This window comes from Sesamum indicum, unplaced genomic scaffold (assembly GCF_000512975.1).
Source record: "Sesamum indicum cultivar Zhongzhi No. 13 unplaced genomic scaffold, S_indicum_v1.0 scaffold00057, whole genome shotgun sequence".
NCBI classification, from domain to species: Eukaryota; Viridiplantae; Streptophyta; class Magnoliopsida; order Lamiales; family Pedaliaceae; genus Sesamum; species Sesamum indicum.
In genome coordinates, this window is record NW_011628041.1 from 967,895 (window position 1) to 981,612 (window position 13,718).

At 38.4% G+C, this 13,718-nt stretch overlaps 1 protein-coding gene across 1 annotated transcript; it reads right to left on the reverse strand.

Moving 5' to 3' along the window:
* Positions 1–230: 230 nt before the first annotated feature.
* On the reverse strand, positions 231–2,247 carry LOC105178766 (cytochrome b561 and DOMON domain-containing protein At5g35735-like). The gene is made up of 2 exons (XM_011102311.2): positions 1,375–2,247; positions 231–1,058 (listed from the first exon to the last, which is right to left on the reverse strand). The coding sequence occupies exons 1-2, from the start codon at positions 1,987–1,989 to the stop codon at positions 492–494; spliced, it is 1,182 nt and encodes a 393-aa protein (XP_011100613.1). The 5' UTR covers positions 1,990–2,247; the 3' UTR covers positions 231–491.
* Positions 2,248–13,718: the final 11,471 nt, after the last annotated feature.

Here is a 13,718-nt window from a genome sequence, read left to right on the forward strand (position 1 = left end):
ATATATGTGCATTAGAATATTTAAAATAAAATATTTTCTTAAATTATATTTTTTACTTTATATCAAATTAAAATTACCTAAAATATATATATATACACAATAAAAATAAATGAGTAAAAATTGAGAAGATAGAGAATAAGAAGTCATAGAAAAATGAAAATTAATAGAATAACCAAAACAAAAAAAAAAAGAAAAATTGACGGATCATAAAAAAAGTGAGACACTAAAAGAGTAATTGATAATAATAAGGTATAGATAGATAAATAATGGATATACAGAGAAGAAAAATTACAAGACATCCGTGTCTAAACACACCAATCTATATATCTACCCTTTCTAAGATGGATCACAAATGAATCATAGTGTGTGTACTAAGATCAAATATAAGGAAAGAAAAAGACTAAGAGCATAGTAAAATCTGCTGCCTCAAAAAAAAGAAAAATCAAATGATCATCATCGATCTCCTCAGCAATAAACAAGAAAAGAAGTGATTAAGCTCCATATCCATTCACCCCATTCATCCCATTTGTAGCATGCGGGTACTTATCCGACCCGGACTCCCTTTTCCTCTTCAATACAACGAACCATGTGAAGGCTTCTAGCAGAAGTGCATTGACTCCCAAGAATATGAGCACGCCGATGTAGGCTTGTTTCCACTTCTTTTCAGGGTCCAATATATCGAACCCCTCGAATATGTTGGCAATGCTCAGACTGATTACGGCGTAGCCGATCGCATGGTGGTATATGTTCCAGTAAAATCTGTATTTGTGATCCGGCTTTGGCCTCAGAAGCAGGGCGAATACCTGAAGTGTTCCGAGGGCAAAGAGGGTGATGCCAATGTTCCTGTGAGTCGTTCGCTCGACTCCTGGAGAATCGCTGCCGAGTTTTAGGCCTGTGCCCCAGCCGGCCACACCCACGATGTAGGCCGAAGCTTGGCAGGTGACGTGCAGGTAAAACCATGCTGGATTGGCTGCCTTGAACACTTTCAAATACCTTGCTGCCATCGCCCCAAGAGGCATCAATATTCCCCAACTCACCACATTCAAAACCCCATGAACCTGGAGAAAAGAACAAGGAAAACAGGATCAGTAACCACATCATAAAGCTGACGACAAATTAAGCATAATACGCGATGATCTTTGTTGGAGTGTAAACTCTGATCCCGTATATATAATTTTCTCATCAGATTCTTTTGCTATTTTTACCATACTCTACAGGAATCCTACCTAAATAGTGTGATTGTTCATTACCAGTAATTTACAACACTACTTAAGCACCCACTGATATGCCGTTCGAAGAAGCAAAATTCAACTGTTGCTACAGTTAATATTTTTTGCTTTATTGTTGAAATCTAATTATATAGAAGTAACTCACATTTCTTTTCCGTTGTCGTGATCCTTCGCCAGTGGCGCCGGTGTCGGCCGTTCTTCCAGTCGCAAAATCAATGGCCCCGTAGGAACTAAGATGTTCTCCGGTAAAGGGGTGAGCCTGAGGAGCGTCCCCGGAGAGGTCGCCGTGTTGCCATACATGAGTGAAGCTCGTCCTTCCCGGCGGGAGCTCTATGGTGGCGTATAGGATCATCTGGTTGTCAACGAATTCAGCGCGGACACTCGGGACCCGGAAGCTCAAAGTCCCCGGCCGCATCGTCGGCGAATAGCCCGTAATCGGGGAGGTGTAAGCGTAGACGAGGCCAGTCGAGTTGCGGAAAGCGATCAGGCTCTGGGCTCCGTCCATGCGACCTGTGCCGGGATTGAGCGCCCAGGCTACCCAATTGGAGGTTGTGACCCCTGTGTGCCTGTAAGCTATGTCAATTGAGTTGTTGGCTTGGTGGTAGTTCCAGTGGATGAAGGAGCTGAGAGCAGGAAGCCTGTTGCAGGCCGTGTAAACATTGTTGGAGAAGGTGTAGGCTGAGCAATCCTGGGCCTGAGATGGAGCAAAGAGCAAAAAAGATGAGATCAAGACGAGGAAAAGCTTGGAAAAGTTGTCCATTCTTGATTCTTCCCCGATGATTGATGATACGATGATCAAGAACTCTACAGCTGGTTTCAGAATTTTAGATGATGATGGGATTGAGTATTCCCTAAGGATTACTTTTCCCTTTTGTTGATTTAATGATTTTGAGGAGTTTTATAGGGAACAGGATTGTGAAGACAGAGTTCGGGAAGAAAAGTAGACGTTTCGGAAAGTTGTAGGTGAAAGACTGGAGGGATTTGTTGACTATTTCTTCTACGTAGTATGTGTTGTGTGTGCGTGTTGTGTGTGGAATGGATCTTTGGAGAAAATACTTTTTATGGAAAAATCCCAAAAGTCGAGTTCAGACAGGGAGGAGGATTGAACATGGAAGCAGCCCGGAAAGTCTGAATCTTGTTTTTTCCTTCCCTTTCCTTTTTAATGTTCATTCCTTTGTTCTCTTTACCTTTTCTTTTGTTACAAAAAATGGGAACGCGCTAATGACTTCCCACAAAAAATTTAAACAGCAGACTCAGGTTTATATAATTAAATTACAGGAAAAATACAAGCAACCCTTGTGTGATATCGTAAATGAACAAACTATCCTTTATGAAAAAATAAATAGCGATTTACCACTCTTTACTTTTTAAAATACAACAATCTATCCCCTTATGATTTTTAAAATGAAACAATTTACCTCCTTGTATAAAGAGGTAAATTGCTTCATTTTAAAAAATATAGGGGGATAAATTGCTATATTTTTTTCATAGGTGAGTAATGTGCTCATTTTCAATATTACAAGGGGATAAATTACTATTGACTTATTAATTTACTATCTCAAAAGTTTAACCAACCGAACAAATTTAAAAAATTTTAAGCAGCCAATTAGAGTTCTTATAACTGACCTACCACTATAAAGAATGAAGGTATAATCAAGTGGAATACGTTTTCGAACACATAATGAAACGTTTAAGATTTGAAACTCATATTATGAGTGTGGCAGTGTTTAAACTTTATTTGCATTAATTAATACTACTATTTATTTATTTTTTATGTACAAGTGTGTATTTGACTATTATTACTCCCTTTACTGCTTTTCTTTTCTTTGAATGAGTTGTGGGGTCTGCTGATTGGTCGGGGTCCCAACCACCTCTCCTGCTCTAAGACAAAAAGTTTGAAAGTACTCTTGGTCATAAAGGGAAGCTTACACCAGCTAAAGTATTTTGATTTGGCTTTAAGTGTACGGAGAAGAAGAGGAAGAAACACTAAAGAAATGGCTCGTCAATAAATTGTATTATATTTTGGTTGTTCAACTATTAATAAATCATGATTAATCCGTGTCATTAATAACCTTTTATTATATCAAACACAACGTAGTTTGTACGGTTTAATATTTTAGTAGGCTATATGTATAAAAGTTTTTTGTGGAAAAAATAGAAATTATTTGTATAAGGCTATCGCTATTATATTATGGTTAGAAACCACGGAGCCGGCCATAACCATAAATGGGTCGATTCAAAGCAAAGGTTTCGACTCAAATCCTCGACAATTTTGTAGTTTATATGAATTAATGCAGTTACGTGATCATCTTTTGTGTTAATTAGGGTGCGAATGAGTTAACTCAATGAAAATTTTAAAACTCAAATTCAAATTTATTTTAAAAATATCGAGTTCTAGTTGAACTAAGATATCCAAATATATGAATTAAGTATTAAATTATTATGAATACTATAATTGTTTCAATTATTTAAATATTATTATTTTATTATAATATACATGATAAATAAAAATAAAACTATATTTTAAACGAGCAAAAAAAATGGTGTTCAAATTCAATTGAAGTAAGTGAGTCGCTCGCATGGGTGTGATAGTCTCCCGAACTCTCATCGTATCTCGTCTTCCATAACCTATTCATCCGTCTTTCATATCTCCCTCCAACATTTTCTGAATCATTCCTTTGTTTTATCTTCTTCTTCTTATGCTTCAATTGCTTGTTAGTTTTCTTTTAACGAGTTCTTTGTCTTGTTCTCTCTTCTTCTTTACAGTAAAATCTCGAGAGGATTGTTGGTCACTAGGTACCTCAGTTTGGACTATTTTAATTTGCTTTGACAGGGACAGGATTCATGATGAATCATGGTATGGATCTGGGTTGCACTTATCCCTGACGGTGGCGGAGGAGGATGGAATTGTTGGGAATTTATCCCCACAGCGAGTTCAATGAAATACAATTAATACGTGGAACACAAATCAATATAACAACGGTTACAGATTAATAGGAACAGTGAGAAAAAACAGATATGATAAATAATTTCAGCTTAGGGGGCCAGATTTGATGGGGAAGCCCACAGCCACTAAGGCCAGCAACCCAACCACTGGTTGCTCAAACCCACCAAGGGATGATAGCCACTAAAGGCAAACCCACGCCACCAAGGCACACACACGGCTACCAAGGCACCATTTAACCACTCAGGTTCACTTATCTCTTTTATTTTTTCCGCACTTGTTTCTCTCTTCTTTTTCTTCCTGATGGTAGTGTATAAATAGGGAGAAGCCATTGATGATGGCGCAAAAAATCAAGAAAGATGGAAGAATACGAGGAGGTTTAATAAATTCGACCAAGAGAAAAGAATAAGAATGCAAAAGGTTTTCATTATTTAAAAATGGGAATTGGGTCGGATAATGGGTGGATTGGGTCAGACCTTCCAGGTGGTGGGTTGGGGTGGTGGGCTTGGGCCCACCGAAATTGATCCTGGGCCAATTTTCCAACAGGAATCGTGATTTCAAGCAAGACCTGGGCGCAGAAAAGTAAGGGCTCCGTAAATGAACTAATGCTTGTGGGCAAACTGCTTTCTCACAAAAGCTTTAATTTTGAGGTCCTAGAAAACATGTTGTCATCACTACTATAACCAGTAAAAGGTATGTCCATGTGGAGAATCTCGGCGAGAAGGTTTTGCATCCGTTTTAACCATAAACTTGACATGCAACATACACTAAAGGGAAGGCTATAGTCTTTTAGTAAAAATCTACTCATCCTTGAACCGGCTAGAGAACGCCAAAATCTAATAGACATATCATTGGACCGGTGCCCTTTTATGATCTTTGCTCATGACATCCTTCTGAGCCTCCAAATGAAGGAGATGGAAACATTCATAGGAAATAAACTTAGCAAATTCCTGGATACCGAAAATTAACGTAACATAGTTGGATGGTTTGCTGCATGGGAGCTAAGGTGTCTCTGAATGTCTTGACCTCACTCAAAAAGGCTTTGGGACTAAAAACAGTTTTAGGTGACGAACAACTTATCATGTTTATGTATGATTAGTTACCTAATTTTTGCTATCTATGCCGAGTTCTTGGACATATTGTGAAGTTCTGCCCCCTCCAATATGTGGATAACTTTGTTGATCTAGGATAAGTAATGCCATATAGTCTGTGGCTGCGTGCTAGTAACCAGTTCAAATATAATAACATGATCTTAGGTAGTCAGCGAAAGACTCAACAAGCAAGAGCTAGACCATATTTCAGCAAACTGAAGAACTCGTCGGAATCAGAAAGGGTCATTAACCGGTGTTGAGGTCCAAGAAGTTTCGAATATTTTGGCCCCTCTAACCTTGGTAACAAATCACCTGTCAATAGCGAAGGGAGACAATGAGTTGACTTTCTCGATTTAGATTATATCCCCTGCGGATAATTTAGATCAAGATTGTGGTGTCCTAACAACCAATTAACAAGAATATTCTCGCCCATATGACAAGATGGCTACAACATGCTTCACTACCCACCTGGTCCAAACCAAAACCTTGACCCCAGCCCTCCACCAAAATACACTTTTTTTTATTACCACCCCATCGAATCCTTATACTCATGATAATTCCTCAACTGGACCTGCATGAGAATAATATTGATCCCCTAGCTAACAATTGTGCATGCATGTATATAAACCTCTTCCCTTTAAACACTACTCTCCCAACCCTACACTCAACTTACCCTATCACCTAATAGCCCTACCTACAAATCAAAGACGATCTTACCAATCTGCTAAACGATCTCGCCATGCAGTTCCACCTAGCGTTATGAATTGTCAAACATGGAATGGTCAAGGCCTGGGGGGTCCTTGGATGACACCTTCAAGAGCTTATCCGAAAATTCAATCCCCTGATGGTCTTCTTGATGGAGACGAAATGTGACATAAAATTAGATCAAGTAAAGAAAAGTTTGGGTATGTATAGTTTCTGGGTGGAATCGAAAGGTAAAAGTGGTGGTCTTACTCTTTTGTGGGATGAACGAATACTTGTCGATCTAATCAGTTACTCCTCTAATCACATTGACGCCAGTATTATTTCAAACGAAAGTAGGGCAAATGGAGATTTACAGGTTTCTATGGAGAGCTGGACGTGAGTAAGAGAGCTACCTCATGGTCACTTTTGCGGAACCTTAGCTCAGTTTCTAAAATATCGTGGCTTTGCACTGGGGACTTCAATGCCATTACATCAAAATCAGACAGGGAGGGACTTAATCGCAGCACCACAATGGCAGTGTGAGCATTTAGAGAGGCAGTTAGGGACAATGACCTCTTCAAACTAAACTTTGTTGGCTACCCATTTACTTGGACCAATAATCGGGAGTTTCCTCTCACTGTTAGGAAACGACTAGATAGAGCTTACTCGAATACTGCCTGGAAAATTAGTTGCCAAATTCTCAGGTATCCTATTTGTAGAGACTATATTCAGATCATGCACCAATCTTGATTAGTAGAGATCATCCGAGTAAGAAAGGGGTCAATCGTGGGAATCGTCCGATTCGTCTTGAAGCCCTCTAGATGAAATCAGACCAATGTGAAACGATCGTATCAAATTGCAGTTTGGACTCGTCAAGTGCTGAATCTAATGTAAATCTATGTGAAAATCTCTAATAGTGCCGTGTTGGATTGCTTCAGTGGAGTAAAGTGGAATTTGATATCTTCGAGGAACAAAGAGCTGGAGAAAGAAATCAGCAAGGTACAATCTCTGACTATGATAGGTGAGATACCTTGAATGTCTAATATCAGTGGAGAATTCAAATGCAAGCAATGGGGTAAAGAGGTTTGGCTAACAGAAGGAGATCGGAATACGATTTTCTTTCATGGCAAGGCCTCGCAGTGTCTGAAGACAAAACCAAATTGACAGAATTAGAGATGAGTTGGGGGAATACTCGATGAACCAAAATTGATTCAATGGGTTTCTCAATACAATTTCCATAATATGTTTCCGTCTGCAAAGCCTACCAATGACGAGATTGAGGAAGTGATTAAAACAGTCCCAACTCGAGTCACTCATGAGATGAACCAACAACGTCTGGAGAGGTATACTGGAGAGGAAGTAAAACAGTCCATTACCTACATGTTCCCCTTCAAATCCCCAGGTCCTGACAGTATGCCCCCCATATTCTTTCAACGCTTTTGGCATATTATAGAGACTGAAACTAATAGATGTGCTCTTAATGTTCTTAATAATCATGACCTTGCTCTTCCTCTCAATTTTATTCATATTGTCCTTATACCTAAGTGCACCAAGCCCGAGAATATGACTCAATTTCGACCAATTAGCTAGTGTAATGTTGTTTACAAAATCATTTCCCAAAGTATTGCAAATCAGTTGAAGCCTTTCCTTGATTTAATTGTCTCTGAAAACCAATCGACATTCGTTCCAATGAGGCTTATCATTGATAATGTGTTAGTGGCTTTCGAATTGAATCACCTTTTGAAATCAAAGAGAGGGGGTCGTGAGGCCAGGTGTCGATTAATTAGATATGAGTAAAGCATATGATACGATAGAGTGGTCATTTCTTGAGATATGTTAAGTAGGTTGGGTTTTCATAGTAGAGTCGTGTCTCTGATTATGCGGTGTGTGTAAACAGTGTCCTATTTTTTTATGCTTAATGGTGCGCAATTTGGTTCACTTATATTGGGAAGAGGAAACCGTCAAGGAGACCCTCTCTCCCTTATATTTCTACATTGTGTGCTGAGGCTTTTAGTTGTTTACTTCAACATAAAGAATTGTAAGGGCTGTTAGACGGGGTAGCTATTGCACGTAATAATCCAAGGGTACCCAACCTATTTTTCACTAATGATACATTAATCTTTTGTGCAGCGTCAAAGGGGGCCATGCATTGTATTAGAGGCATGCTTGATGCATATGGGAGGGCGTCCTACCAGCTCATAAACATGCATAAATCTTCAATGGTCTTCAATCAACACCACATTGATGAAAGGAAAGCCATGGTGGATATTTTAGGTGTTCAAATAGACTCATCCCATGACAAGTTGTTAGACTCCTGAATATTGTTGGGAAGAGGAAGAAAGATGTTTTCAGCAACCTGCAAGAAAGGGTTGGGAAGAGGGCAAGTGCTTGGAAGAAGAGGTTGTTGTCACAAGCTGGAAGGGAAATCCTTATCAAATTCATTATCCAAGCCATTCCTTCCTATGGTATGATCTTCTTTAAACTCCCAGAAGGTTTAGCCGTCAGATCGAAAGTATATCTACTAATATCTTCTGGGATAGCTCGAATAAACACAGAATTCATTGGATAGCTTGGGAGAAAATGTGTTGCAGTAAGAAAGAAGGGGAATCGGCTTTCGTAGTCTCCAAGCTTTCAATCAAGCACTACTAGCGAAGCAAGGTTGGGAGAATTATGAGAAACTCGAACCTCCTACTTAGTCGCATCCTTAAAGAACGATATTTCAAGGATTGCGATTTTCTCCAGGCCAAACAGGGGTAGAAACCTTCCTTCACGTGGAGCTATCTCTTTGGGGCTAGACAAATCATTGAAGAAGGGATTAGGTGGAAAATTGGTGATGGAAAGAGGGTCAAAATATGGGGTGACAAATGAATCCCACGTCCGACTACCCTTAAACGAATTAAGCCAAATCTCAACTGGCATCGCAACACTTTGGTTCGTGAGCTCTTTAATCGGGACAGAGGAATTGGAATTGTGAGTTGATTGACAGGGAGTTCTAGGATAAGGACATAACTATAATTAAAAACATTCCCCTGAGCATATTTGACCATGAGGATTCCAAAGTGTGGCACTATACTAAGCATGATTTTTTACTATTAAATCGGCTTATTATGTTGCATGTAGAATATAGGGAAAAATCAGAGGTGTAGGAGACAATCAAGGAAGCTATCGAAGAATGAACTGGAATCTTGTTTGGAAGCCAAAAGTTCCAAACAAGGTGAAGGTCTAGAAAGGATGCTATTCCCACGACGGTAAATTTGATTCGAAGAATGTGTGAGATTGGACCTGGCTGCTTAACCTGCAAGGAGCTACACGAGGACTCAAAACATCTTTTTCTTGGGTGCTTTTTTGCTCGTGAAACATGGGCGCTTTCTCAACTTCTGTGGAAATTTCTTGAAAGATGGAATGAGGACTCGGCAGACTGGATTCAAGGTGTGAGGGGCTGGATCATGAACAGTTTAAATTCTTTTACTATGATTTGCTATTTGTTGTGAAGAAGACGCAACAAGTTCGTGATGGAAAACATAAACAGTGCGCCTATGATATGGTTATGTCGGTTTGGAATCTACTTAGGAATTCCAACACTAGAGCAGGAGCATCAAAGTTAGGAACAAGCTTTGCTTAGCAAGTGGGAGCCTCCACTAGAGTGCTCCATCAAAGTGAATTTTGATGCCGCAGTTTCGTTGGCGTCTAAAGGAATTGTGGCTGGGGTGATCGCTCGGGACTGGAAGGGAAGATGTATAGCATGGCGGACAGAGGGCCTCAATGTAGTCAAGGATGCAGAGCATGGAATCGGCAGTGGAGCTTTGCCTTCAGATTGGGTTGGGGAAAGTACATTATTTAAGGGATTTTCTCTCAGTTATTCAATGACTTAAGTCGAATGAGGAACTTTTCGGTATTGGTTTAATCATATTAGAAACTAAAAGGCTTCTGAAAAATACCAGAGTAGTTAGTTTCACATTTGTCAGTAAAGCTGCAAATGAAACAGCTCATCGTTTAGCTCAATCTATTTGTGCAATCGCAGAGGGTGTGGAGCCTCCAAACTCTTTGTGTGACATTATTTTGGTGAAAACCAATACTTAATCAATGATATTTGTTTTCCCTTGCAAAAAAGGAGGGGGGGAGGGTCCAATTGAAGTAGAAAGTAGTGAAACAAACTGCTAGAAATTAAAAGAGTGGAAATGAATGAAATCGAGAATTTTTATTCTTGGTTTTTGTTTATAAGGGAGAGATTAACATTCAAGGAAAACTCTCAGTAGGAAACTAAAGTTGTTCTTACGCTAGAATTGTAGCATAAAGGTAAAACTTGTACTATCAAGCTCTAGTTGTCTTCTCCCACTGGGAGAGCTTTCAATTTATAGGCAACCATCAATGAGTTAGAGAAGATCGAATTTTTCTTTTACAAATTTGATTGAAAGTTATCTCCCAGCGATTATGGGATCTACCATCCTCGGGGGCGGTTGGAACCCGCTGTGGATGCGGGCACCTTGGGAAATAAGGATTTTTTTCGAATTTCAGTGAGATTGTTGAGAAGATGCCTTCCCCCAACTGTAGTCCAATATTTTAGGGTTTAAGGGTTACTTTCAGTTGGGGATGCAACATGTCCCTTAGGAGACAATTGGTCCTTATGTGATTCTTTGGGTGCCTTCAGTGGTCCTACTATGTAGATGTCACCTAAGCTACCCATGCACAACAAGTGATACGGGCATTGACTTCGATTGGGGTTATCTAAGTCACTGAGCTTCCTTGTTGGCCTCTAAGGCCCTCTTAGATTTGGCCCTTTCTGAATTTGGGTCGATTGAGCTTCTTTTGACCAATTTGTTTTCTAGGAGCACCTCTGGCCAAACTACTCTAGCCAAACTATTTGGGGTTTTTATACTAAAACTGGGTTTCCTAGGGCAGCCTGAGCCGTTATCCTAACTAGACTCTTGGGGGGTATCTTAGACCTTGCATTTTTTTAGACTCTTGAAATCTCTATTTGGACCTCTTTGGGCCAACATTTTTATGGGCGTTAATATTTACTATATTATATGATTATTAAATTAAAATATAATTTTTTTCTAATAATTTCATATTATAATCTTCACCAATATTGCTATTATCACTGTCACTATATTGTTAATAGGATTTTCTTTTGTTATAATGTTACATTATAAATAAAATGAAAATCATACTTAATAATATTTATTACAATGGCATGGCATGGCATGGCATGGTGTAGTGATTAAATGTTAATGAAACTAAAAATACTAATGATACCTAGAGTATCCTTTTTGTAACCACATAGGAAAATTCCAGCCTAATTAATTTGAGTGGAAACTTAATTGAGGCAAAATCAATAGGCCACAGTACGTGAAGCTCATTGTGCCACATACCACTTCTAGTCCAGCTAAAACCAGCTAGCGAAACTGATAGCTATGCCAGGGTCAATTCCAATCAGTTAATAGCACAACTAGCTGAGCTGACTCGCCAGCAGCATTCCACACCTCAAATGACACGTAGTAATGATAAGCTAACCAGCTGGATCAACAAGTGGTTACTTCTATTAGAATAGGTGATCAAGAAGCCAACTGAATTTGCATCTATTCATCAATCTTTACCAAAAAAATATAATGATGAAAAAAGTAAGTATTTGTCAATGGCTCATATGCTTGTTGTGCTTACCACTTATATTGAACGGCATTTCAATGTCACAACAAATACCAACAGTCTGAAAGGTTACACTTGTAGAATTAGACTGCATATAGGTTGGCAGAAATAAAACCATCTTCTAAAGTTCGGTCTGAAATGTTTCAAGTTGAGGATCTTGAGATAGGACATTGAGAATCTTATAGAGACTTATGCTAAGTATTACAGTGCGATGTTTCATCGGCATAGTAGGTCATTTACATAATTTAGTAAGTTAGTTGGCAAGGTAGGTGACTAACTGAGCTGACACAGGAATCGCTATATGAAAACCTTGATGGCTTGGTCAATACTGAAATTCTCAATTTTGATAGTACAGGATTAATCCTCGTACTTGAGGAATCATGATAGTCGCATACATAGGAAGACTTTATCATGGATCTGACGAGTGGTGACTGTGTCGCAAGACATGATCATCATAAGTCTTGTTCAGTACAGTTGAGTATGTAGCAAGGACGATGGCTTTCAAGAAAGGAACTGTCCCTGTTAGTCTATGATAGTGAGATGTCTTATGCGCTTAGAGATGGTTTAGACTTTCAAAGTCTTTGGCCAAAGCGATTGATCGACTAAAGATGTGTTTCCTCGATTAGATCAGAATGAAAAACGCATCTCCAGTATCAAGTATAGTTGCCTAGTCAAGGATGGGAACCGACGCCAAATTCCATATCCTAAACTAAGACTAGAAGATGGTTGACAGTAGAACCGTACCCTTATGAAAGGGTACAACTCTTTGATTCGGTATTATACCATTATCTTTTAATTTATCATTTTTCACGCTTCCATTGCATTCCCAAGTTGATCTGCTCCCTTTCAACTTTCCCCTAAATAGACTTTCCTTCTGATATGATATATTGTGTTCATGCCCGCTCAAAACACGGATAATATAACATGCAACCAGACTAACCATATCTCATTAAAATAAACATCCCCAAGAAATGTGGGGATATTCAAATCAGGCTCAACCGTCTCCTCATTTTTTAGCTTGCTCGTATAACTATAATCTAAAAGTAGGTCAAAGGAAATGACTTCATTTTGAACTTTATATTTTGGCTCTTGTACATGCATCCAACTCACTTATCCACATTCTTCTACAAAACTCACTATCTTCAAAACATTCGCGTTCTTTACGTATCCACCTTATCATTAATCTTTTCGATTCTCATATCTTTCTAAGTGTTCTTACTTTATTTTTTCACTAATGTAATTATTAAAGTGATAATCTTGATTTTACAGATTAATCCTCCAATAATCTTAAAAATATCGAAGAACCTTCAACTTTATATGATGCAACTAAACCCCAATACACATCAATCAATAATTATATAAATAAACTAAAATTGAAGATTAAAAGAAGCCTGCAAGCATGTTCAAAAGCTTGAACATGTATGTTTTGGCTCAAACTCATCAAGCTCAATAATTTTGAGTTGGAGCCAGCTCAATTTATCTTGCACCCTTAGATTCTACAAATTTAGGACCAAATCTATGGCCTAAAATCTCACCAGATAATAATATATTAAGATGAAAATGTTAGGGGTTGAAATTAAATTTTTCCCAACTAGCATATATATGATATTTTAGGCAAAAGAACAAAATTTTTCAATGTCAATAACCACTCTTGCCAAGTCCCACACCCCTTTGACATGTTCAGATCTTTATTACCAATAATTCATTGTTTCCACAATAAATGAATATCTGACTAATTTTGGCACTTGAAACAGTCAAGTATGTAAATGCACACATCATGGACATGGAGAGATTGCGTGCCAGACCGGGCCTCCAACAGCAACCAATACTGGTAGCATGTCAAACATCATAATGTGGGGGTGATATGAATAGAGTGGGAAAAAGTATGGGGCAACAAATTGATTTTGAAGATTAAAATTATATTCATATACGAAAAAACGCAAGCAATCCCTTGTGATATAAGTAAGAAAATTACTCCCTTATGAAAAAATAAATGGCGATTTACGTTCCTATATTTTTTAAAATACAATAATTTATCTCTTTATGATTTTTAAAATGATACAATTTACCTCCCTTTATAAGAAAGTAAATTACTTTATTTTAAAAATTACAGGAGAATAAATT

Coding starts and splice junctions, on each gene's coding strand:
- LOC105178766 (XM_011102311.2), bottom strand. CDS start 1,989: ATGGACAACTTTTCCAAGCTTTTCCTCGTCTTGATCTCATCTTTTTTG. Junction 1,059..1,374: donor CACGACAACGGAAAAGAAAT/GTGAGTTACTTC, acceptor TCTTTTCTCCAG/GTTCATGGGGTTTTGAATGT.